This window comes from Wyeomyia smithii, chromosome 1, assembly GCF_029784165.1.
Source record: "Wyeomyia smithii strain HCP4-BCI-WySm-NY-G18 chromosome 1, ASM2978416v1, whole genome shotgun sequence".
Taxonomy (NCBI): domain Eukaryota; kingdom Metazoa; phylum Arthropoda; class Insecta; order Diptera; family Culicidae; genus Wyeomyia; species Wyeomyia smithii.
The window spans coordinates 92,285,384-92,311,597 of NC_073694.1; the positions used below are offsets into that span (position 1 = coordinate 92,285,384).

The 26,214-nt window shown below is 39.3% G+C and overlaps 1 protein-coding gene across 1 annotated transcript in view; it reads right to left on the reverse strand.

Annotated features, from left to right (window-relative positions):
• LOC129719029 (mRNA-capping enzyme) overlaps window positions 1–26,214 on the reverse strand; it is a 217,950-nt gene that overhangs the window by 122,305 nt on the left and 69,431 nt on the right. Inside the window, exons 3-4 of the mRNA XM_055670367.1 lie at window positions 21,197–21,687; window positions 21,003–21,141 (exon numbers count right to left, since the gene is read on the reverse strand). Of these exons, the coding sequence (XP_055526342.1) occupies window positions 21,003–21,141; window positions 21,197–21,687 (630 nt within the window). The remainder of the gene's footprint in view (window positions 1–21,002; window positions 21,142–21,196; window positions 21,688–26,214) is intronic.

Genomic DNA, 26,214 nt, shown 5'->3' on the forward strand with positions numbered 1-26,214 from the left:
TCATTTCAGAAGTTCTTTTAGAAGACGTGAAAGTGGACTCGGAACAGGATAAACGGGTAAAAGCAATACACGACTTCGCACACAGAGGTATCAAAGAGAACGCAAGGTTAAAATTTACATAGATAGTTGTGACATCTGCAAAAAAAGCAAGTATGATAGAAAACCACCACAACTAGTTCGAAAGAGCGTTTTCGGCCAAAAACCTTTCGAGCGAGTTCACATAGACGTGTTTTTCATGAAAGGGCTAAAATGGTTGACAATAGTAGATTCCTTTTCAAAATTCGCCAATGAAATTCCTTTGGAAACGAGAACTATAGCCGACATGAAACAGGCAATTAGCGAACACATAAGAACGTTCGGTAGGCCAGAAACTATTGTCAGCGACCAAAAACCCTCGTTCATATCCTTAGACTTCATTGGGTTTTTGAGTGATTTGGACATCTCAATCCATCATGCCAGCAATTCACAGGCAAACGGGATTGTAGAAAGATTCCACTCTACCCTGATCGACCTCTACAGGACATTAAAAACAAAATATCCCAACAAACCCATCACAGACATGATGAACATGATAACAGACGTCTACAATAACACAATTCATTCAGTGACGAAAAAGAAACCAAGAGACTTAATTCTCAATTCCTCGACAAGCACGGACATAGAGGAAGTACAAAAGGCAGCAGAAAATCTTCAATCAGCTGTTAAAATACAACTCCAGAGATCCAAACAAAAATATGAAGAAAAATTTATGAACAAACAGGAACCACCCGAAGTAGTTACAAACGAGACGAAATACGTAAAGATCACACAAAGACAGACAAAAGATCAAGACCCTTTCAAAACAGTCAAAGTTAAAGAGAACAATACAATGACTTTCAAAGACACTAATAATGTTAAAATTCATAAAAATCGATTAAAGAATTAACCCGAGACAACCTTTTTCTCTTTCAGACTCTTTCTTATCCATTACTCAACTCAGACCATATACAAAGACGTAGACAACGACAATGGGATGGTTGCATTTAAAATCGAAGACGCGAGAATAAAATTAGGCTACGAAAGAATCATAAAAAAAAAATTAGCTTAGGAACTATAGAAATGAATCTTTATCATATAGAAAAAATAGCCTCATCATTTAAAATTAAAGATCATTTGTACGAAACATTGAAAAGAAAAATCATTAGCGCTAGGGAAAAGCTAGAAAGTCTACAACCACACAGACAAAGAAGAGGAGCGATAAATGGTCTAGGAACAGTAATAAAGTACATCGCAGGAAACCCAGACCAGGAAGATCTACAAATCATACAACACAGCATAGGAGAACTGCAAACACGAAGCAATGACCTTACCAATAACCAAAAGAAACAAATCAAAATTAATGACAGTTTTCAGAACAGAATTAACAATGTAACAAATACAATAAGAAAAATAAGCCTTCGAATGTCAATAATTAACAACACATTAAGAGACGACGCTACCTTAGAACCTAATATTTAGCACAGATCTTTTAATCCACGCTTTAGAAGATATTGAAGAGCAAGTTGAGTTATCCAAAGCAAATCTGATTAGCAAAAATATATTGTCACTAGAGGACAAAAGTTACATCTTTCAGAAGCTAGGAAGACAGAACTTAAATTTAAAGGTCTTAGATGAATTTTTTTTTGTACAGCTCAGGAAGTATAGCAATCAGCAAAGACAATATCGTCATCCTGATAAAGATCCCGATATTAGACAACAACCGATATGAACTGCTAGAAATTCAAGCCATCAGCAGAAACCAAACGAGAATAAAAACAGACGTACAGTGGGTAGTGAAAAACCAAAACAAGATAATACCGCAGCAATACACATGCAAGATCTGTGACAACTCACCTCCGCTAGAAGACGAATGCATCTATAAAATCCTAACACACCAGAAACCAAAATGCACAATAACCAGAACGGATCAGCCGACTCGTATAAAAGAAATCAGGAGAGGTATAATATTTATTAACACAGAAACAAATTTAAAAGTTTTCAGCTCCTGCGGCGACTCAAAAATAATATCAGAGCCGACCGTGATCGAAACGGAAAACTGCACTATAAATATCCTTAACTATACGTTTCATAGCGAGGAACAATTTACGCCAAAACAAGGGTACCTTGTGCCAACCTACAACAAACAGCCAGAAACAATCAACGACATCTCTAGCGAACCAGAGGAGCTTAAAATCGACAACTTGAAGTTCCTGGGACAAATACAATCAACCACTCAGTTATACCAGAAAACGACTTTAGTTGGAGGTACAGCTATCGTCGCAATAATAATCATTATAAGTTTTCTCTTCCTAGGAATCATTATTAGGAAAAAGAAAACCAAACAGGCCAAGGACATCAACAAAATACCTCCAGATGATATCAGACACGAGGAAGAAGCGACAACCGTAGATCAACAGAAGTTGAGAAAACCCATCCAGCTGCCAGCATTCAGCTCTCTCAGAGGTTAACCGAGGACGGTCAACAATCTTAGGGGGGAGGAGTTATGAAACAGCGGACCCACCAACAGCAACAACAAAGGAAATCATCAGCCACAACGTCACAACGCCACATCGATCGAAGCCATCGATCAACGCACCCACCGAAAATGATGACGAATGGAATTCGGCATAGTAACCACCCGGCACAGCGACGGAAGCGACCAACGTGTACGAGCAACGTGGAGGACCAATCGAACGATGTCGTCTTTTGCTGAGTATAGAATTTTATTTCAGACTTTTTAGGTAGCGATAGGCTAGAATTGACAAACGCAGTTCAGTTTTTTGATGTGTATCGCAGTTAACGGATTAAAAAGTGTTTTAAAGTTAAATAAATATATATATATATATATATATATATATATATATATATATATATATATATATATATATATATATATATATATATATATATATATATATATATATATATATATATATGTTAGGGTGGGTCGATTTAAAAATCGCTTAGGCACATATGATTTTCGGATTTTAGGGATCAAAATAAGATACTTTTCTCAAGAAACCATACCTCTAAAATGAATTCTGATGTCCCTTGTACTAACGTGTAGGTACCCAAAAGGTCAAATTTCAAAAAATCCTGTTTTGACCCATTTAGAGTGACCCAATCGAGTCCAAATGTATGACCGACCCCCACTAACTTTGGAGGGCTGACCCACCCATGCTAGTGTTACCCCCCTGGGACCCCTCTAGGGGGTCTCCCATACAAAAATATAAAAGAATATCAAAAAATCACCCTTTTTTGCACTTTATATGACAAAAATCAGTGAAATGGCTATTATTTTTCCGCACAAATGAAGTTTCTAGGAAAAAAATGTTTTTTTTGTTTTTGGATTTTTGTTTTCTCTTTAAAAATTTATTCGATCAGAACATAGGAAAGAAACTAAAAAATTATTGTTTGAAGTCTTTTTTGGTTTCAACACTGGGCAATTTCGCACGGCTCTCTAATGTCGCCTCCATAACAGCCTCTACATTTTCCGATATTACTCGTTTGGAAACGCTAGCTAGCAGTTGAACGTGTTGTTCCGTTCCTTGTATATGTAATGGAATATGCGGATCAGTAAATGGTGAATCATCTTCATTTAAATATGCTATCAATGTTTCATACGGAATGATTCGCGTGAATGGTGGTTCAAATACGTTATTTTTATCAGCCAAATCGATCATTTTCGTGTAATCGAAGCAATGGAAGTTTATATCTGGTTTTTTATATTCTCTAAGTTCCGATGGGTCTTCAACATTGTCTCGATATCGTAAAATTTTCTTGATAGCAGAGTCGCGCACCTCTTTCCTATCATCAAACAACATTGATAGCAAGATATTTTCCGAATGTGCAAAATATGGATTATTTTTAATTACATGATTGACAACAGTGCGTAAATTTGGCTCCAGAAATTGTGCCCAAGTAATGTACTTGAAAAATAATACACTACCGTACACGACAGAGCTGTAATACTTGATATTAAAATACATTGGCACATAAACCTTAATTATAAATTCAACCAGAATTCTTAAATTTTTAGGTGGTTTTTTCATTGTCACATATAATCGTAAAAATCTAGCGGCCTTGGTGAGCCAGCGAGAATGTACAATTTTCCCTGGTTTTATGTTAGCCAGATCTACAGAAACCACGCCATTAGAAATTGCATGTGCCATGTCGTATAAGTACTGCGAATCGGCGGAATATTCGTGCTGTTCTGCAACAGGAGGCATATTTTCCAACGCAATTCTCTGAAAGTCGCTCACCACCTAAAAATAATTAATTAATTAAATAAATTTATTACGATTTCACCATTCAAAATTTTAGAAAATTATAATAAATGAGTGATAGCAATGACTTACCGGAAGAGCTTCAGAATTTTCAATTTGCTTGCTTAGTTTCCCGGTTGTTGATGTTGGTCCAGTGGTGGATGATTTATCCAAAACCCCAAACAAATGTTCGAAAGTTCGTTGAAGTGTAGAAGGCAAACAAACCAATGCAATGGTCTTTTTAGCAGCAATTCGAATCTTCGTATAATTCCACCGTGTGTGCCAGTGTTTGATTTCACTGATTTTTGTCATATAAAGTGCCAAAAATGGTGATTTTTTTATATTTTTTGATATTTTTGTATGGGAGACCCCCTAAGGGGGTCCCAGGGGGGTAACACTAGCATGGGTGGGTCGGCCCTCCAAAGTTAGTGGGGGTCGGTCATACATTTGGACTCGATTGGGGCACTCTAAATGGGTCAAAACAGGATTTTTTGAAATTTGACCTTTTGGGTACCTACACGTTAGTACAAGGGACATCAGAATTCATTTTAGAGGTATGGTTTTTTGAGCAAAGTATCTTATTTTGATCTCTAGAATCCGAAAATCATATGATTCTAAATTTATTTCGTCAATCAATGTAGACTACAATTCTAATGTATACGTTAATCTTAAGCTATCGAGTTCTAGCACGTAATGCGCTTTTTAATGCGTTCCGGGACATGGTAACGTCTATAATCTCGCAGTGTTTGTTGTATGCGTTCATGATGCTGTTAATTGGTCCATGTTTGGCGTACAGTGACCGGTAATTATTGTTAGTAAAAATATTGCGCGTTCTTAAAGGACGAGAAGGAGCATAAAAGTTAAGAGTTTCCAGCAGATTTGGTGAATTAACACGTTGTGAGATCATATCGTTTACAAAGGTAATCATGGTTGTTTCTCGTCGTTTCTTCAGAGTTTCGATATTAATAAGCATGCAGCGAGATTCGTAAGAAGGGAGAGGATATGATGCCCAATTGAGTTTTCTTAATGCAAAAACCAGAAATTGTTTTTGAACTGATTCAATACGATTGATATGAACTTCTTGATATGGGGACCAAACTATACTGCAGTACTCTAATATTGATCGAACATAGCTCACAAAAAGAGTTTTTATTGTGTATGGGTCCTTGAAATGATAACTGAAACGTTTAATAAAACCAAGCATACTGTTGGCTTTGTTGATTATTGTGTTATAATGATTCAAGAAAGTGAGTTTCGAATCGAGGATCACTCCTAAGTCTCTCATTTTGGTACATCTCTCTACAAGTTGTTGGCCTATGTAATAGTTCATAGTTTGCATTGAAAGTTTTCTTGTATATGATATGACATTACATTTCTTAATATTTATATCAAGTAAGCTTTTCAGACACCAAGTATAGAAGGTATTGATCTGCAACTGAAACAATTCGAGGTCAGACTGGTTTTTAATTTCCATATACAATTTCATATCGTCGGCATAGATTAAAATTTTGATCTGGTTAAGTAAAAGGGTTACATCATTAACGAACAAAATGAATAGTAAGGGTCCTAAATGTGATCCTTGCGGAACTCCAGATGTTACCTTCACTGGATCAGAGAGATGGCCTTTGAAACGGACAAATTGTGTTCTGTTCGTCAAATAAGATTCAATCCATTTCACGAGTTGGTTATCTAGTCCAATGCGTTTTAGTTTGAAAATCAGTAATGTTATATCGACTCTATCGAAAGCTTTACTATAATCGGTATATAATGTTTCAACGTAGTTACCTCTATCCATTGCAGCGAGTGTGAAATTAACGAATTCTAATAGATTAGTAGCTGTGGACCTTCCTTTGAAAAAAACATGTTGGTTGATTGTAATACTATTTTTCACCTGTTCGAAAATTCGTTTATTAACGATTGATTCAAATAGTTTCGGAATACAAGAGATGATTGCTATGCCGCAATAATTTTTTATATCAGAGCGTTTACCTGACTTAAAGATCGGGATGAGAAATGATTTTTTCCACATGGAAGGAAATTCACCTGTTTTGATTGAAAGATTGAAAAGCCAAAACAGTGGTTTTACAAAAGAAGAAGCAAATGTTTTAAGCATAGATGATGGAATTCCATCTGGCCCAGCACCCTTAGTTGCATCTAGGGATTCTAATGATGTTAATATTTCTTGAACAGTTATATTTTGAACTGATACACTATTGGTACATTCAGGTAAATGCATGAAGTAGTTAAAATCTCTATTTTCATCCGAGTTTTTGTAAACGGTCTGGAAAAATTTCGCAAATTGGTTGCAAATAAGCTGAGACTCGGTACTTTCGTTACCTTCAAAATGCATGCGTGATGGAAAATTATTAGTTTTCATTTTTTCCTTTGCAAAACGGTAAAACTGCTTTGGATCAGATTTGATATTACTTTCTACCCTAGAGTTATAATTCTCATAAGCTAATGAGATTTCTGCATCTAGTTCGCTGCATATGTTCTTGTATCGTTCCAGATTGGTCTCACATTTATGGTGTTTGTACATTTTATGGGCTTTCTGTTTTTTGTTTTTCAAGTTTTTGATCTGTTGCGTGTACCATACGGGATCTTTGAAACAAAAGTTAGTGCGTTTTTTCGTCCTAGGAACTGTATCATTTATAATTTCGTATAATAGAGAGAGAAACGTATTCGCGGCTTTTTCAATATCCTCTTTGCCTCGCAAAAGTGATTGCCAGTCGACTCCACTGAGTTTACGGTCGATTTCTGTTATATTAGCTTTTTTAAAGTCATACACATACTCAAATTCACTATCATTGGGACGTGATCTAGTGCTATCTATGTTCAATGAATACTCAATGGCTGCATGAAATTTCTCATTTTTCCATAGAGGATCAACGGCTTTATCTACGCTAAAATCTTCAGTGCAGTTTGTGAACAAGAGATCTAAAAAACAGTTCAGTTCATTTCGTATTGCGTTTACTTGATATAATCCTAACTGACTGGTCGTGTCGAAAATTTGCTGTAGCGCCTCGTTATCTCCTACTATAGGAAGCAACAGTGATTCGTTATCGCAGTCCTTGATGAAGTCTGCATCTTTTTGATTGAAATCGCCGTATATATGAATTTTAATTTCCGGGTCAGAGTTACAAATTACTGAGTTGGCGGTTTCTAAAAATAATTCATAATATTGTTTTTTTGCAAATTGTGGAGGGAAGTATACTGATGCAAAAATGTGGCATTGACCGTTTAATACAGTTTTGACCCAAACATCGTCAAATTCTTTATACTTCATCGTTGGGACCAACTCTGCATCGAACTTTGTCTTGACGGCTACTAGTACACCGCCACCAGATTTTTTATCAGTTAACAAAAGATCACGATCGCTTCTGAATACTTGATAACTGTTTCCAAAAACCTCCTCACTCTTTATACTTTCAGACCAACTTGTTTCCGTTCCTATAATGATTGAATACATACAACCACTAATCTTTTTACTAAGAATATCAATTTTTTTTGAACTACTCATTCTGTTAAAATTCTGGCAATAAATTACAAACTCTTCAGAGCCACGTCTTGAATTACTCTCTTTCTCATCGAAAGGAGTCATTATTTCCGAAAAATCGGTCTATAAAATTTGTCGGCACTTTCCCTTGCGCGTTGCAGGGATTGAATCCTCTGGTTGTTCAAGTGTCTACTATAAGAATTAAGGTCTTCGGAAGCCGCTTGTTTCGGTACGCCGAATTCTTCATGTACCTCGAAGAAAAATTTCCTGAGCTCCTCCGCAGCTACTGGTAGTCCCTCTGATGCCAAAGTAATTTGTATGCTGGTTTTCGTCATACCGTCGTAGCAAACCGTTGGGTCTTTGTCATGCATGTACGCAAGGTAAAGACGTACAAGGTGCATAATTTTTGGATCTCGTAAACGCGCCTTCAGAAAACGCCCGTCTCCAACAGCTGATTGTTGTGTTAGGTTGACAACAGGAGGCCGCATGGGATCGAGCGACCACGATGTTGGGTGCGATTCTAATGTTGCTTTCGAAGTAGTGTTCTCATTTGGTGGCGATTCAATATTATGTTGGTTCTGGTTGTCTGAACGGTAAGGGTTTATGGTTTCACCCTTCCGGAAGTTGATGAAATTTGGAACTGCGAGGCCTGCTATAGGGTGGTCAATAGTTGATGGTGGTCTGGCAAATTTAACTTTGGCGGTTGCCAGTAATTGTTTATCCGATCCATTGACACGGATCTGGTCGTTTTGGTAAGTGTGTGTGAACTTGTGGTTGTTGTTGATATAGTTACTATTCGTTGTCTTGTTACTGTTGCTGTTGCTGTTGGTGGTATGGTTTCGATTGTTGTTGAAGTTTTTCGATTCAATATATTGTCGCCTCCTGCGTTTCCTGTTTCGTCTAGATTTTTCGGCAGCCTTTTCTTGGAGCCTACGAGTCCGTTGTCTAGCATCATAATCCGACCAGTCTGGCATCCAGCGCCATTTATTGCCCAAAAATCGCCATCCTGGCGAAGAATGGTCCGTTATGGGCTTCGTAGCTTTATTGTTAGCTGCCAAAGTTTGATTTAATTCTTCATGCAGTGACTTGTGTTGTTGTGATGCGCTAGTTTGATTAATTTGGAGACTGGTAATAGCTCCAGAGACAAATTTTACCTCGTCGAGAATTTCACGAAGAGCAGAATCAGCATTAGACTGCGCTGAACCGGTTTCAATTGTAGCGAGTAGTTTGTTTATTGACCCTGTCGTTGAGTTTGTAGCTGCTGATGCTGCTGCTGTCGCTGCTGACTTAGCCATCGCCTCAACAGCTGCTGAGGTGTCCGAATGTGTATCAAGAAGTGTTGACATTTTGTTTTTTATTTCTGCGGCACTGGCTTTGTTGCTGCTCGCGGCGTTGGTGATGGTAAGTTTAATTTCATTCAGGCTTTTTTCAATATGCTCCAGCAAGTTATCATGAGTCGCGCTGAGATTTTTATAATTTGAAAGCAGCTTATGGTTTACTTCAAGCGTCTTTCCGATATTTTCTGAGATGTTTCTGAGATGAGATGTCAGAGCCTTAAGATTTAGGTCGGTCACGAACTTTTCCTGGCAGTCCTGACATAGCGGCAGCATAAAAGTCCGCAGGATTTCCTCGTGATTTCTTTGTGCACCTATGCACGCAGCATGAAATGTTCGGTTACAGATTCCGTGACAACGCCAGAGGTAGCGATTGTCACCTTGCGCACAGTTTACGATACCGCACTTCATTGCACTCGCGACGTTAACAAATGACCGTATCAAGTAAAAACAAATAAACTACTTTCGAATGCTTGCGCGCGTTCCACACGTCGTCGGTTGGATGAAAAAAAAATGTTGAGGTACAAAAAAAAGTTAAGTAGTAAAAAAAAATGTATATATATATACTATAGTGCAGCACGCGCGTCCGAACTCGACGACGGTCCGTAAGGTAGTATTATATGTGCCTAAGCGATTTTTTGATCCCCTACAAATCGAACCGCCCTAATATATATATATATATATATATATATATATATATATATATATATATATATATATATATATATATATATATATATATATATATATATATATATATATATATATATATATATATATATATATATATATATATATATATATATATATATATATATATATATATATATATATATATATATATATATATATATATATATATATATATATATATATATATATATATATATATATATATATATATATATATATATATATATATATATATATATATATATATATATATATATATATATATATCTAATATATATATATATATATATATATATATATATATATATATATATATATATATATATATATATATATATATATATATATATATCTAATATAACACTGGCGTGTCGGTGGTCAACCTGTCGCCTGTTTTGCAATTCTAAAACTATTTGAGAGGCGGCTGTACAAACCGCCCTCCAAATGTTTGGGTCTTTACACATCCTCCGAACTAGGTTGTCCGGAGTGGTGTCTGGCCCGCTCACTACCATCATGTCGCTCCGCGCATGCACAAAACGAGGGCACACGAAGAAGACATGCTCAGCAGTTTCTTCCGCATCCGCGCACTCGGGACACATGGGGGACCCCGCATGCCCGAATCTGTGTAGATACTGCCTGAAGCAACCATGACCTGACAGAATCTGTGTCAAGTGGAAGTTAACTTCTCCATGGCGCCTCCCGACCCATCCGGATACGTCCGGAATAAGTCGATGCGTCCATCTACCCTTTGCGGCATTGGACCATTCCTGCTGCCATCTGATCATCGAGAATGACCTTCTGGTGCCTCGTATACCCCTTGTGTCACGTTGATCGAAGCATTCTACGTCCTCCTTAATGGCTATGCTGATAGGCATCATGCCGGACAGGACGCAGATTGCGTCGTATGACATTGTGCGGTACGCGCTCACAACCCTCAGGCACATGAGCCTGTAGGTACTTTCCAGTTTTCGACGATGACTGTTGGTACCTAACGCTTTGGACCACGCTGGCCCACCATACCTAAGTATGGACGAAACCACGCTGGCAAGAAGTTTACGCTTGCTGCCATATAACGCTGAGCTATTGGACATCATTCGAGATAGTCCTGCAGCGGCCGTTGAAGCCCTCTTACAGGCATAGTCGACGTGACTCTTAAATGTGAGCTTATCGTCAACCATAACCCCCAAGAGCTTCAAGGAACGCCTTGAGGTAATGGTGCAGTCACCGACTCTGACCACCGCCTGTTGCTCTAATTTGCGGTTGTTCACAACCGTAACCTCCGTTTTATGGTGCGCTAACTCCAGTTTCCTAGAGTGCATCCAGTCTTCGACCTTGCGTATGCAGTGCGCGGCCGTCAACTCGACCTCTTCGATCGACTCGCCGTAGACCTCTAGCGTGATGTCGTCTGCGAAACCGACGATCACAACCCCTACAGGGAACTTTAGTTTCAACACCCCGTCATACATGACATTCCACAACACCGGGCCCAGGATGGAACCTTGCGGTACCCCTGCGGTGATTGGGACGCACTTCTGACCCTCCTCCGTGTTGTAAACTAGTACCCGATTCTGGAAATAATTTTCCAAAATCTTGTACAACGACACCGGTACGTGGATGCTCCTGAGCGCGAGCGCTATGGAGTCCCAACTGGCGCTATTGAATGCATTCTTCACGTCAAGCGTGACGATTGCGCAATAGCGAATGCCCCAACTCTTACGCTGGAGTGCTACCTCTGCCGTCTTGGTGACAGAGAGAATAGCATCCAGCGTGGATCTACCTTTCCGGAAGCCGAACTGGTTACTTGCCAGACCGTTTACACCCTCTGTGTACTTCACCAGTTTGTTGAGGATAATCCTCTCAAGCACCTTGCCCGTAGTGTCCAGCAGACAGATAGGTCTGTATGCCGATGGGTAGATGGACGCATCGACTTATTCCGGACGTATCCGGATGGGTCGGGAGGCGCCATGGAGAAGTTAACTTCCACTTGACACAGATTCTGTCAGGTCATGGTTGCTTCAGGCAGTATCTACACAGATTCGGGCATACGGGGTCCCCCATGTGTCCCGAGTGCGCGGATGCGGAAGAAACTGCTGAGCATGTCTTCTTCGTGTGCCCTCGTTTTGTGCATGCGCGGAGCGACATGATGGTAGTGAGCGGGCCAGACACCACTCCGGACAACCTAGTTCGGAGGATGTGTAAAGACCCAAACATTTGGAGGGCGGTTTGTACAGCCGCCTCTCAAATAGTTTTAGAATTGCAAAACAGGCGACAGGTTGACCACCGACACGCCAGTGTTAGCTAACGGCCAGTCTCCAGGTTAGTTAGCTAAGTTAGCAAAGAGATCTATAGAACCAAGAGGGTGCACAGAGCACAAAAGCCGCTCCCCGAAGCAATACCTAGCGGTGGTCCCGGGGAGTATTATGGGCTGGAGACTGGAGGGGTTTTAGTGGGTCCGGTCACTGATTCAAACCAACCCCACACTCCCTGAGGTTGGTCACCTCAGGGGTTTGGATGCAAATTTCCCCTCCACCTGAAACAAAAAAAAAAAAAAAATATATATATATATATATATATATATATATATATATATATATATATATATATATATAGACTGGCCATATTTTATATGGCCGTTTTTGAAAATATCGATCTTAATGAGCGCCGGGCTGAAAAAGTTTCCTTTTGACTTCTACAATAAGCCACGAAAATTTGGAGTTCATCGGAGTTTATTTAATGGACCCACAAAGCGCTTATATTTGAGAAATCGATGCACATGAAAATTATATGGAGTTTTTTCTTTTTTTAACATATATCTCTCGATAAACTTATTCAAATACACTTGTATTTTCATAAAACAGTAATATTATCACCCTAATTTAAGTTTAAAAAAAATCTATAACTTTTGGTGTTTGTTAAAAAGTTTGTATTTTGAGTGAGGTGTGTATTTTTTCGGTATAAATCAACAACATGCAATATAAACTGAAATTATGTGATGAAACACGGTTAGAATTTTTCATAAAATTAACATTAGGAATTGCAACCAAAAATGGCCGACTTCCAGTCACCATTTTGAATTTTCAAAGGCCCAAGACTCAGTTAATGGTAAGGTGGTAACAGTTAATGCGTCACCTGTGAAAACGCTATTTTATGTTTGCTGCTGTGAAGCAAACATAAAATAGCGTTTTCACAGGGAATGCATTATCTATTTCCGAGTCTTGTACTTCTAAAAATTCGAAGTGGTGATTTCAAATTGGCTGTTTGTGGTTTCAATACCGTTTCACCTTAAGGACCATTCGCTTTTAATCGCCTGATCATTTTTTGTTTATTTTCAAACGGGATATCAGGCCAATCCAACTTATTCTGGGCTTAAATACAACAAGCGATTCTTCATCTTTTCAGTTACAGCGTCTGAGACGACCATCGATTTCGGCATAAGCGATAGAATCACGTAGAGCAGCGGTTCGCAACCTTTTTTTGTCCGCGTACCCCTTGGCGATATTTTTCATGTCGACTGTACCCCCTGGATTAAAATGTTCTCGCAAAGTGGGAGAGAGTATTGGTAGATCATGTTGTTGTGGTACTCTAGTTCAGGTTTCAAATGGAACTTTGGTTTGTTTGATTGCTACAGTCATATTTTAAAAAGCAAGATTGAACAACAAATGAAGTAAAGAAAAATTGCTTTGTCCGCCATTACTGATTTATTTTTCGCGTACCCCTGAAGGCTTTCGAGTACCCCCAGGGGTACGCGTACCCCAGGTTGAGAACCGCTGACGTAGAAAATTCATAACTCGATTAATACATTGGACAGCACTCGTACATCCAAAAAACACCTGACTGTGAAGTTTGACTACCAACAGGGACATATCTTGAATGCAATTTATGGTCAATGATCAGAACTTTTGGATCATTGAAGCTGTGAGTGAGTTGGTTGGCTGTGAATGATTTGATTTCGTTTGATGCTCTTGTAAAACGGTTAAAGACAAGTGTTCAAGTTCCGATGCTCTTGTCATGTAACATATTTTGCATAGAAGTTCATTCAAATGAAGAGGACAAGTAATATTGGTTAGTTTTCGAAATTTTCTAAATATTTCAATCCACTAGCGTATTATGAACTTCTTAGGCGATATTTTTGTCGTAGCTTGAATCAATTTTAAGCGCGCCCAAGAACTTTGCGCTTTCATCGAAACTCATGAGAATTGCTATTCGATCAACAGGACCGACTGTATTTGATAAAATTCACCGTCTTAGTGCATTCAGATCACTAGTGCTGAACTGTTTCATAGAAAATAGTAATAATACTAAAAATAACATTAAATCCATACAAAAAGTTCTTAATAATTTTAATTATTTTTCTTCACCAATCCGATTGTTGCGGTTCACTTCACGCAGTTGCTGCAATGAAGTACGATTAAGGATATAATCACTGAATGGCAGTTTCCAAACCTCTAACGAATATGAGAGGTCATTCATTTACTACGTAACGTACTAAGAAGAAGGAGATATTCAACGAAGAGTTCCATTGCGCGAGGCCACCATGCAAAATTGCGGTATTTAGGGGTGGGAGGTGTTCAAAATTGCTATAATTTAGCAATACGTAATATGTGAATGTCCCTAATGATATGATTTTATAATTAAAGAGTATTTCAACGCAAAGTAAACAACTATTTTAAGAAACTAAGGCAAAAAACTTCAAAAAGAGATAAAAAACAACAGTTCTTTTGAGAATCTATTTTTTTTTAATATAAGCGTTTTGTGGGTCCATTAAATGAACTCGTTTCAACTTCAAATTTTCATGGCTTATTTTTGGAGTAAAAAGGAAACTTTTTCCGCCCGGCGCTCATAAAAATCGAATGGTGTTACAAAAATGGCCACTCTAATATACATACACATATATACACATAAATATGAATACATATATATACATATACATATATATACATATACATATATATACATATACATATATATATATATATATATATATATATATATATATATATATATATATATATATATATATATATATATATATATATATATATATATATATATATATATACATATATATACATATACATATATATACATATACATATATATACATATACATATATATATATACATATACATATATATACATATACATATATATACATCATTCTGCGTCGAACACTCGACAGAAACGGACGTGCAAAGTGGTCGTTCTATTACAATCCGGTCCGTGTGTACGAATAGCCAAACAAAAGAGTGTATTAAGCGCGCTAAAGGCCAACTAGATTGTGAGTTGTGTCGCTACGTTCTGTACCCGGCTCGCATCTTTGGCTGTATTGCTGCAAAATACCAGCTGCAGTTTTGATCTGTGCACAGTGAATAGATCTTTCTAATTCAAGGCCATCAGTTTACAGTCGAGTCGTGTCGCTGTGCTGAGTGATCTCACACCCGGCTCACTGCTGGTGGCTGTATTGGTGCTGCTGTACTGATGCTGCTGGCTACTTTGGGTGCAGCTTCGAACGATCGGACAACCACTGCTGGAAGGAAGAAGTAAATAGGTACGTGTTCTTGTCGGCGCTAGTGCGCTAGTGCGCTACATTTAGCGCGATGGATATAGATCCCTCGCCTCCCGTGCCACCATCCCCGAACCCCCCTGACCCTGACCCTTCTGTTACCCCCTTCCCTGTTCATTCTCCAGTCCCCCCTCGCCCCAGGCTTTACCCGGACGGATCTCAACAGGGCAGCTATACTGTTTATTTTCGTCCAAAGGCAGGAGTGAATTCAAAGCGATTAAACATACTGCAAATTTCAAAAGACCTGACGAAGGGGTACAAGGCCGTGACCGAAATTTCCAAGGTCCGACCTAACAAGCTCCGTGTCGTGGTCAGTGATCTGGCACAGGCCAATGCTATCGCTTGCTCTGAGCTCTTCACACGCGAGTATCGCGTTTACATACCCGCACGAGACGTGGAGATCGACGGTGTCATAACCGATTCGTTTCTGTCTGTCGAGTGTATCCTAAAAAGCGCAACCGGTTGCTTCAAAAATACCGAAACACAGGCGGAGATTTTGGATTGTAAGCAATTGCGGTCCATGTCTCTCGTCGGCGGTAAAAAAGTTTACACTCCGTCAGACTCGTTTCGCGTTACGTTTGCCGGATCTGCACTCCCTAACCACGTCTCGATCGACCGGGTTCGTCTGCCTGAGCGATTGTATGTACCCCGTGTTATGAATTGCACCAATTGCAAGCAGTTAGGCCACACAGCCGCCTACTGCTGCAATAAGGCACGATGTAGCAAGTGTGGGGAGACTCATGCGGAAGATTCTTGCAGTGTTAATGCTGAAAAATGTATTCACTGTGGGGAAAACCAGCATGAGCACTCCACATGCCCGATGTACATGCAGCGCAGAGATAAAATCAAGCGGTCACTTAAGGAGCGTTCAAAGCGTTCTTATGCTGAGATGCTGAAGAAGACCGTGACCACTTATACCATAACATCGAACCCCTTTGATCTGTTGTCCTCTGATGAAACCGATTCTGACGATTCATCAGCGGGAACATCTTATGCCAATCCTGGGGAGTCTAGGAAGAGGAAAAATGTTTCTTCTCCTAAACTTCCCCGTAAAGGTCCTAAGATTTCCCAAAGTGTAATGAAAAGTACGAACAAACCAAACAGTGCAGCGGAAAAACCGAAGCAAACTCCTCCTGGGCTTGCAAATTCAAAGTCCCAGAAGGAGTTCCCAGCACTGCCAGGAACATCTAAAACCCCAGTTGTCCCTTTTGCACATCCAGTTGATGAAACAAACTCTGGATTAGTGAAATTTTCTGACATTGTGGACTGGATTTTTGAAAATTTCAATGTACCCGATCCAATTAAAATTTTTCTTACAGCATTCCTCCCAATAGTTAGATCATTTTTGAAGCAATTGACTGCCCAATGGCCCCTCCTTGCAGCGATTGTATCCTTCGATGCCTAATTCAACTGCGTATATGAAGGATTCTATCTCTGTCTTACAGTGGAATTGTAGAAGTATTTTACCAAAAATTGATTCGTTTAAAGTTTTGATAAATAAAAACAAATGCGATGCATTTTCCCTTTGTGAAACTTGGCTTACTTCAAATATTGATCTCAACTTCCATGATTTTAATATTATTCGCCTTGATCGAGACACCCCATATGGAGGAGTACTTTTAGGGATAAAAAAGTGCTATTCTTTCTATCGTATTAACCTCCCCTCGATTCCAGGCATCGAAGTTGTCGCATGTCAAATGACAATACAAGGTAAAGAGCTTTGTATTGCCTCAATATATATTCCTCCCAGAGCACAGGTTGGGCAACGGCTGCTCTTTGATTTAATAGAACTTCTTCCCTCGCCACGTTTGATTTTGGGAGACTTCAACTCTCATGGTGTGGCTTGGGGTTCCCCTTACAATGATAACCGCTCCTCTTTAATCTATAACCTTTGCGATGACTTCGACATGACTATTTTAAACAACGGTGAAATGACACGTATCCCGAAACCTCCAGCGCGCCCAAGCGCTTTGGATCTTTCCTTATGTTCGACGTCGCTACGGTTGGATTGCACATGGAAGGTAATCCTCGATCCTCACGGTAGCGACCATTTGCCTATTCTTATTTCAATTAATAACAGGTCAACTCGCATGCGACCAGTTGACATTCCGTATGACCTCACACGGAATGTCAATTGGAAGTTATACGAGGAAATGATTTCAAAAGCGGTCGATTCGATTCAACATCATCCACCACTTGAAGAATACAACCTCCTCGCGGGCTTGATTCTCGACGCCGCGTTGCAAGCCCAAACGAAGAAATATCCCGGCGTAACGATTAAAGAACGGCCTCCCACTCCGTGGTGGGACCAAGAGTGCTCCGATGTCTACACGCAAAGATCCGACGCGTTTTTGGCCTACCAGAAGGGAGGTATACCTGGCGACTATTTACGGTATTCGGAGCTTGATACCAAGCTTAAAAGTTTGGCTAAAGCAAAGAAACGCGGATATTGGCGTCGGTTCGTGAACGAGACGTCGAGAGAGACATCGATGAGCACTCTTTGGAACACAGCCCGAAGAATGCGGAATCGCGTAACGGTCAACGAAAGCGAGGAGTCTTCAAGTCGGTGGATATTTGATTTTGCCAGGAAAGTATGTCCGGACTCTGTTCCTGAGCAAAACATTGTTCGCGATGCGTCTCCGGGCCACGACGCGATAGAATCACCTTTTACGATGGCAGAATTTTCAGTTGCTCTCCTGTCCTGTAACAATAACGCGCCTGGGTTAGATAGAATCAAATTCAACTTGTTGAAGAATCTACCCGGCAATGCCAAGAGGCGCTTGTTGAACTTGTTCAATAAGTTCCTGGAGCACAACATTGTACCGCAGGATTGGAGGCAAGTGAAGGTGATCGCCATCCAAAAACCAGGGAAACCAGCTTCTGATCACAACTCTTATAGGCCGATTGCAATGCTATCCTGTATCCGGAAATTGATGGAAAAAATGATACTCCGTCGTTTAGACCATTGGGTCGAATCAAATGGTCTACTATCAGGTACTCAATTTGGCTTCCGCCGTGCCAAAGGGACGAATGATTGTCTTGCGTTGCTTTCAACAGATATTCAGCTGGCGTATGCTCGCAAAGAACAAATGGCGTCTGCGTTCTTGGACATTAAGGGGGCTTTTGATTCCGTTTCTATTGACATTCTTTCGGGTAAACTTCACCGACAAGGATTTTCTCCGATTTTGAACAATTTTTTGCACAATTGTTGTCCGAAAAGCACATGCATTTTACGCATGGCGATTTGGCAACTTTTCGCATTAGCTACATGGCTCTTCCCCAGGGCTCATGTTTAAGCCCCCTTCTTTACAACTTTTATGTAAATGACATCGACGAATGTCTGGCAAATTCATGCACGATAAGACAACTTGCAGACGACAGTGTAATCTCTGTTACAGGAGCCAAAGCTGCCGATTTGCAAGGACCATTGCAAGATACCTTGGACAATTTGTCTGCTTGGGCTTTACAGCTAGGTATCGAATTCTCTCCGGAGAAGACTGAGATAGTAGTTTTTTCTAGGAAGCATGAACCTGCTCAGCTTCAAACACAATTAATGGGTAAAACGATTTCTCAGGTTTTGGTACACAAATATCTTGGTGTCTGGTTCGACTCTAAAGGCACCTGGGGTTGTCACGTGAGGTATCTGATGAAAAAATGTCAACAAAGAGTGAATTTTCTTCGTACAATAACCGGACAATGGTGGGGAGCCCACCCAGAAGACCTTATAAGGCTTTACCAAACAACGATACTGTCTGTTATTGAGCACGGGTGTTTCTGCTTCCGCTCCGCAGCAAACACACATTTGATCAAACTGGAGCGAATACAATATCGTTGTTTGCGTATCGCCTTAGGTTGCATGCAATCGACCCATACGATGAGTTTGGAGATCTTAGCTGGAGTACTACCATTGAAAAACCGCTTCTGGAGCCTGTCTTCTCGTATTCTAATCAAATGTGAGGTCTTGAACCGTCCCGTGATTGAAAATGTTGAAAGGTTAATCGAACTTAATTCTCAAACCCGTTTTATGACATTGTATTTCAATCACATGTCCCAAAATATTAACCCTTCTTCGAATATTCCAAATCGTGTCGACTTATCAAATACTTCTGATTCTACTGTGTTTTTCGATACATCCATGATAGAAGAAACTCGTGGAATCCCGGATCATTTACGCGTGCAGCAGATCCCTAAAAAAATTTTCCAATAAATATCGAAACACCAACTGCGACAATATGTACTACACTGACGGATCACTTCTTGATGGGTCCACTGGCTTCGGTATCTTCAATAACAATTTAACCGTCTTCCATAAGCTCGATAATCCTGCTTGTGTTTACGTAGCAGAATTAGCTGCAATTCAGTACACCCTAGGGATTATCGAAAAAATGCCCACGGACCATTATTTCATCATTACGGATAGTCTCAGTTCCATTGAGGCTCTCCAATCGATGAAAGATGTTAAGCACTCTCCGTATTTCCTGGGGAAAATACGGGAACATCTGAGTGCTTTATCCGAAAAATCTACTCAGATTACCTAAGCGTGGGTCCCTTCTCACTGCTCGATACCGGGTAATGAGAAAGCGGACTCTTTGGCTAAGGTGGGCGCAACAAACGGTGATATTTATGAAAGACCAATTGCCTTTAATGAATTTTTCGCACTTGTACGTCAAAATACGATCATCAGTTGGCAAAATTCTTGGACCAAGGGGGAACTGGGAAGGTGGTTACATTCCATAATCCCCAAGGTATCGACGAACCCGTGGTTCAAGGGGTTGGATGTAGGTCGGGATTTCATTTGCGTGATGTCCCGGCTTATGTCCAATCACTATAGATTTGACGCGCATCTCCGTCGTGTTGGGCTCGGGGAGAGTGGTATCTGTGCCTGTGGTGAAGGTTATCACGACATAGAGCACGTTGTTTGGTCATGCCCTGTACACCGTGACGCCAGGTCTAGATTAATAGCTTCCCTGCAGGCCGGAGGTAGGCAGCCGGCTGTTCCTGTTCGTGATGTCTTGGCGAGCCGTGACCTATCCTACATGTCCCTTATATACGTTTTCCTGAAATCCATCCACGCCCCAGTTTAGTCCTAGCCCCTTCCGCCTACATCCAACCAAACGACAAGAACACGTTAAGACCCCGGATCCGGAAACAACAATCAGACCCGCACGATACTCTCAAGGCCCGATGGAAACAACCCAATATGCCAGTCCGTAATATCTTGGCCCAACAGCGGAACAAATTTAATATGCTGCTTACCTATGGCAATGAAAACCATCAAACAGCAAACCTGTGCTTTTAATGCAAAATATTATAGCTTTAAGTTACATTTAGTTTCAGCTCGTAGTCGGCAGCGAGGATAAAAAATTTGCTTTTAGTTATTAAGATACTTTAGAAAGTAAGCTACCAGATATAATTGGCGCCGTTAAACATTGAATTGTATTTGTGCCGTGTCAAATAAACTATAGATGAAGAAAAAAAAATATACATATATATACATATACATATATATACATATACATATGTATACATATAAATATAAATACATATATATACATATACATATACATACATATACATATACATACATATACATATATATACATATACATATATATCCACATTAAATACTCACCAATAATCCTCGTTTCAATGTATCGCAAACGATCTTTGTCAAAAGCTTTTTTACCAACATTTCCATTTTCGTAAGTAATGATATCGTAAACAAGATATCGTGGTTTACGCTCGTTTTCGACTATATCAATTACCATTTCCTTAAAAAAGAGGAGTTAACGGAAACACAATTACGTACCATTTGTGAAAACTTACCCCATCTAACAAAGTATTTGTTAAATGCTTGTGCAAATCCGTATAATGCGGGAAACAGATTCCAGTAACCGCAAAACATGAGTTGTCTCGGTCGAAGAAAAAAATTTCATTTTCTTTTACAATAAGCATCATATACCTTGTGCCGTCAGCTTTCCATGATACTTTGTAGGGTTTAAGATGTAGCAATTTAAGGTTCGTATTATCCATCGAAACAGGTTGGCAACCAGGAAATCCTGTTGATTTCCACCCACACAAAGTTTGTACCAGTTGCTGCAGTTGACTCAGTCGTGGTTGGTCCTGTATAAGTGTAACGCCATTAATACCTTCCATAAATTTAGCGTTTTTGTTAATAAATTCTTTTTTCATTTTTTTCTTTTTGTTTTCTCCAATAGAATCATTTATCGATGAGCTGCTTTCACCATCCAAACGACGTTTCAATTTGGATTTTTCGATTTCGTTAGTAAAACCATTCTCGAGTGTATCGTCACATTCTAAAAAAAAATAGCATGATTCTAATCAATTAGTTTTCATAGTACAGCATTTTTTTGCAAACTACAAAATCTATTGAAACCGTTGAAATTGAACTAAACCGATTAGTAGTATAAATTTTAAGTATTTGCACCTAGATCATAAGAAATAAATTCGGAAATACATTTCATTACTTTATGAATGAAATGAATTTATGGAATCGCATATACTTTGTTATTCGAGCATATGACCAACAATCCCCGCTAGTATGTAACCAACTAGCCCCTCATACGTTAAGTATGAAAATTACTTGAAAAATATGAAAATAAAATTTGGGTTGACTTTTGCATTACACAACTTAAAATTATTAGAAATGACCTTCATTAGGCGTTGAACCAAATTTATTACATATTTAGACAAAAAATACTACAGAGACAAATCGCGCCAAATGACCTATGGTCGAATATCGACCATTTTTGATTTGAATGAAATTTTGCAAACGTATTTGGCATAGCAAACTGAGCACTTTCCCAGATGGAGAGATTTTTCACACCCATGAGTTATATTCTAAAAGGGCGTATGTCTTTTGGCATAGGTTTTATTCGAAGCATTGTAGCCCAGAAACCGTTACACAATGGTCCAATAAGGCAAAAAGTGGAACTTAATTCCATAGCGCCTTTCACCTTCATCCTAGCTTGAACGTGTCTTCGGAACAATTGTTTGTTTGAATGACCCGCATAATCACAAATTGTCCAAAAGTGTTTGAAGTTAATTATACTAAAAACAATAAAAATAACTCTTTTATGTTAAGAGATATAAATATACTTCATTCAGTGAAGTTGTAGAAGATTAAAAAATATGAAACTTTGTTGAACAAATGAAAACCCTATCTTTTTTCGGTACAAAGTTATAAAGTATATAACATGGAACTTACTTAAAAGTTAGTTTTTTGTACTTAACTTTTGTTAGTTGCATTTTACACGAAAGTATTATTCAGAGGAATTGTTAGGGCACACAAAACACACATTTTTGCCAAAGGCCTTATATCTCCAGTACTTTTCCTTACAAAGTTATATTGTATTTTAGCTTATTTCTTTGATAATTTCAAGAACGTATAGGTTTAAAAGGGGCAAGTGGAATCATGATGTCAATATATTTTCTTGAAGTTAAGCTGAAGTACTACAAACTCCTTAAGGTTCCATTTGTCGAAAAAATAAGCCAAAATATGCTATAACTTTGTAAGGAAATTTCTGGAGATGTGTGGTCTTCAACACAAACGTGTGTTTTGTATGCCCAAATGCTTCTTTAGAACAACGTTTTCTTGTAAAAACAAAAGTTAAGTACAAAAAACTAACTTTTAAGTAACTTTCATAGAATATACTCTGTTACTCTGTACCCAATGAAGAAAGGAATTTTATTTGTTCAGCAAAGTTTCATATTATTGCACGTTCAAAAACTTTGCCGAATTAACCATTCCTCTATCTCTTAACACAAAAAAGTTAGTATATTGGATATATGAAAACCTACTGTAACACATGCTCGCCGTAATCTAATATAGGTGGATTGGGGCGAATGGAATTTTAAGGAGTTTATAGTACTTCAGTTTAGCTTCAAGTAAAAGTATTTATATCATGATTCCACTTGCCCCTTTTTAACCTACACGTTTTTGAAGTTATCGAAGAAATAAGCTAAAATATGATATAGCTTTGTAAGGAAAAGCTCTGGAGATATATGACCTATGGCAAAAATGTATGTTTTGTGTGCCCTAACAATTCTTCCGAACAATACTTTCGTGTAAATTGCGATTAACAAAAGTTAAGTACAAAAAACTAGCTTTAATTTTTTATTTTTTCACCTATCGTTTATTTGACACGGCACAAATACAATTTAATGTTTAACGGTGCCAATTATATCTGATGACTTAAAAACTTTAAGCAAATTTTTTATCCTCGCTGCCGACTACGAGCTGAAATTAAGTCTATCTTAAAACTAGCATATATTTTTCAATCAATGTTCTGTAGTTGAATGGTCGTCTGATGATCGTCGAATGGCCATGAATATGCAGCATGTATGGATTTGTTCTGCTAAGCCACGATGTTACGAGCTGGGACAGGGGCTTGTAATCCTCGGGTCCTGGAAGTATTGTGCGGGGTTCAGTTGCTGGTTATAGTTCGTTGTTGTTGTTCGCTGTTGTTCAAGCCAAGATATCACGAAAGGCCTCGGGTTCTCAGGACTTGGCGGATTCGTGTGGGGTTCAGTTGCTGATTCCAAAATCAAGGTCTATGACATGTTCTTGCCGTTTTGTTGAATGTGGATGGAAAGGAATGGGACTAGACTGGGGCGTGGATGGATTTCAGGAAAGCGTATATAAGGGACATGTAGGGTAGGTCACGACTCGCCAAGACATCACGAACAGGAACAGCTGGTCCTCTACCCTCGGCCCGGAGGGAAGTTATTAATTTAGACCTGGCGTCACGGTGTACAGGGCATGACCAAACAACGTGCTCTATGTCGTGATAACCTTCACCACAGGCACAGATACCACTTTTCCCGAGCCCAACACGACGGAGATGCGCGTCAAATCTATAGTGATTGGACATAAGCCGGGACATCACGCAAATGAAATCCCGACCTACATCCAACCCCTTGAACCACGGGCTCGTCGATACCTTGGGGATTATGGAATGTAACCACCTTCCCAGTTCCCCTCTAGTCCAAGAATTTTGCCAACTGATGATCGTATTCTGACGTACAAGTGCGAAAAACTCGATAAAAGCAATTGGTCTTTCATAAATATCACCGTTTGTTGCGCCCACCTTAGCCAAAGAGTCCGCTTTCTCATTACCCGGTATCGAGCAGCGAAAAGGGACCCACGCTAAGGTAATCTGAGTATATTTTTCGGATAAAGCACTCAGATGTTCCCGTATTTTCCCCAGGAAATACGGAGAGTGCTCAACATCTTTCATCGATCGGAGAGCCTCAATGGAACTGAGACTGTCCGTAAAGATGAAATAATGGTCCGTGAGCATTTTTCGATAATCCCTAGGGTGTACTGAATTACAGCTAATTCTGCTACGTAAACAGAAGCAGGATTATCGAGCTTATGGGAGACGGTTAAATTGTTATTGAAGATACCGAAGCCAGTGGACCCATCGAGAAATGATCCGTCAGTGTAGAACATATTGTCGCAGTTGATATTTCGATATTTATTGGAAAAATTTTGGGGATCTGCTGCACGCGTAAATGATCCGTTTTTCCACAAGTTTCTTCTATCATGGATGTATCGAAAAACATAGTAGAATCAGAAGTATTTGATAAGTTGACACGATTTGGAATATTCGGTTAATATTTTCGGACATGTGATTGAAATACAATGTCATAAAACGGGTTTGAGAATTAAGTTCGATTAACCTTACAAAATTTTCAATCACGGGACGGTTCAAAACCTCACATTTGATAAGAATACGAGAAGACAGGCTCCAGAAGCGGTTTTTCAATGGTAGTACTCCAGCTAAGACCTCCAAACTCATCGTATGGGTCGATTGCATGCAACCCAAGGCGATACGCAAACAACGATATTGTATTCGCTCCAGTTTGATCAAATGTGTGTTTGCTGCGGAGCGGAACAGAAACACCCGTTCTCAATAACAGACAATATCGTTGTCTGGTAAAGCCTTATAAGGTCTCCTGGATGGGCTCCCCACCATTGTACGGTTATTGTAAGAAGAAAATTCACTCTTTGTTGACATTTTTTCATCAGATACCTAACGTGACCTCCCCAGGTGCCTTTAGAGTCGAACCAGACACCAAGATATTTGTGTACCAAAACCTGAGAAATCGTTTTACCCATTAATTGTGTTTGAAGCTGAGCAGGTTCATGCTTCCTAGAAAAAACTACTATCTCAGTCTTCTCCGGAGAGAATTCGATACCTAGCTGTAAAGCCCAAGCAGACAAATTGTCCAAGGTATCTTGCAATGGTCCTTGCAAATCGGCAGCTTTGGCTCCTGTAACAGAGATTACACTGTCGTCTGCAAGTTGTCTTATCGTGCATGAATTTGCCAGACATTCGTCGATGTCATTTACATAAAAATTGTAAAGAAGGGGGCTTAAACATGAGCCCTGGGGAAGACCCATGTAGGTAATGCGAAAAGGTGCCAAACCGCCATGCGTAAATTGCATGTGCTCATGGACAACAAATTGTTCAAAATCGGAGAAAATCCTTGTCGGTGAAGTTTACCCGAAAGAATGTCAATATAAACGGAATCAAAAGCACCCTAATGCCCAAGAACGCAGACGCCTTTTGTTCTTTGCGAGCATACGCCAGCTGAATATCTGTTGAAAGCAACGCAAGACAATCATTCGTCCCTTTGGCACGGCGGAAGCCAAATTGAGTATCTGATAGTAGACCATTTGATTCGACCCAATGGTCTAAACGATGGAGTATCATTTTTTCCATCAATTTCCGGATACAGGATAGCATTGCAATCGGCCTATAAGAGTTGTGATCAGAAGCTGGATTCCCTGGTTTTTGGATGGCGATCACCTTCAC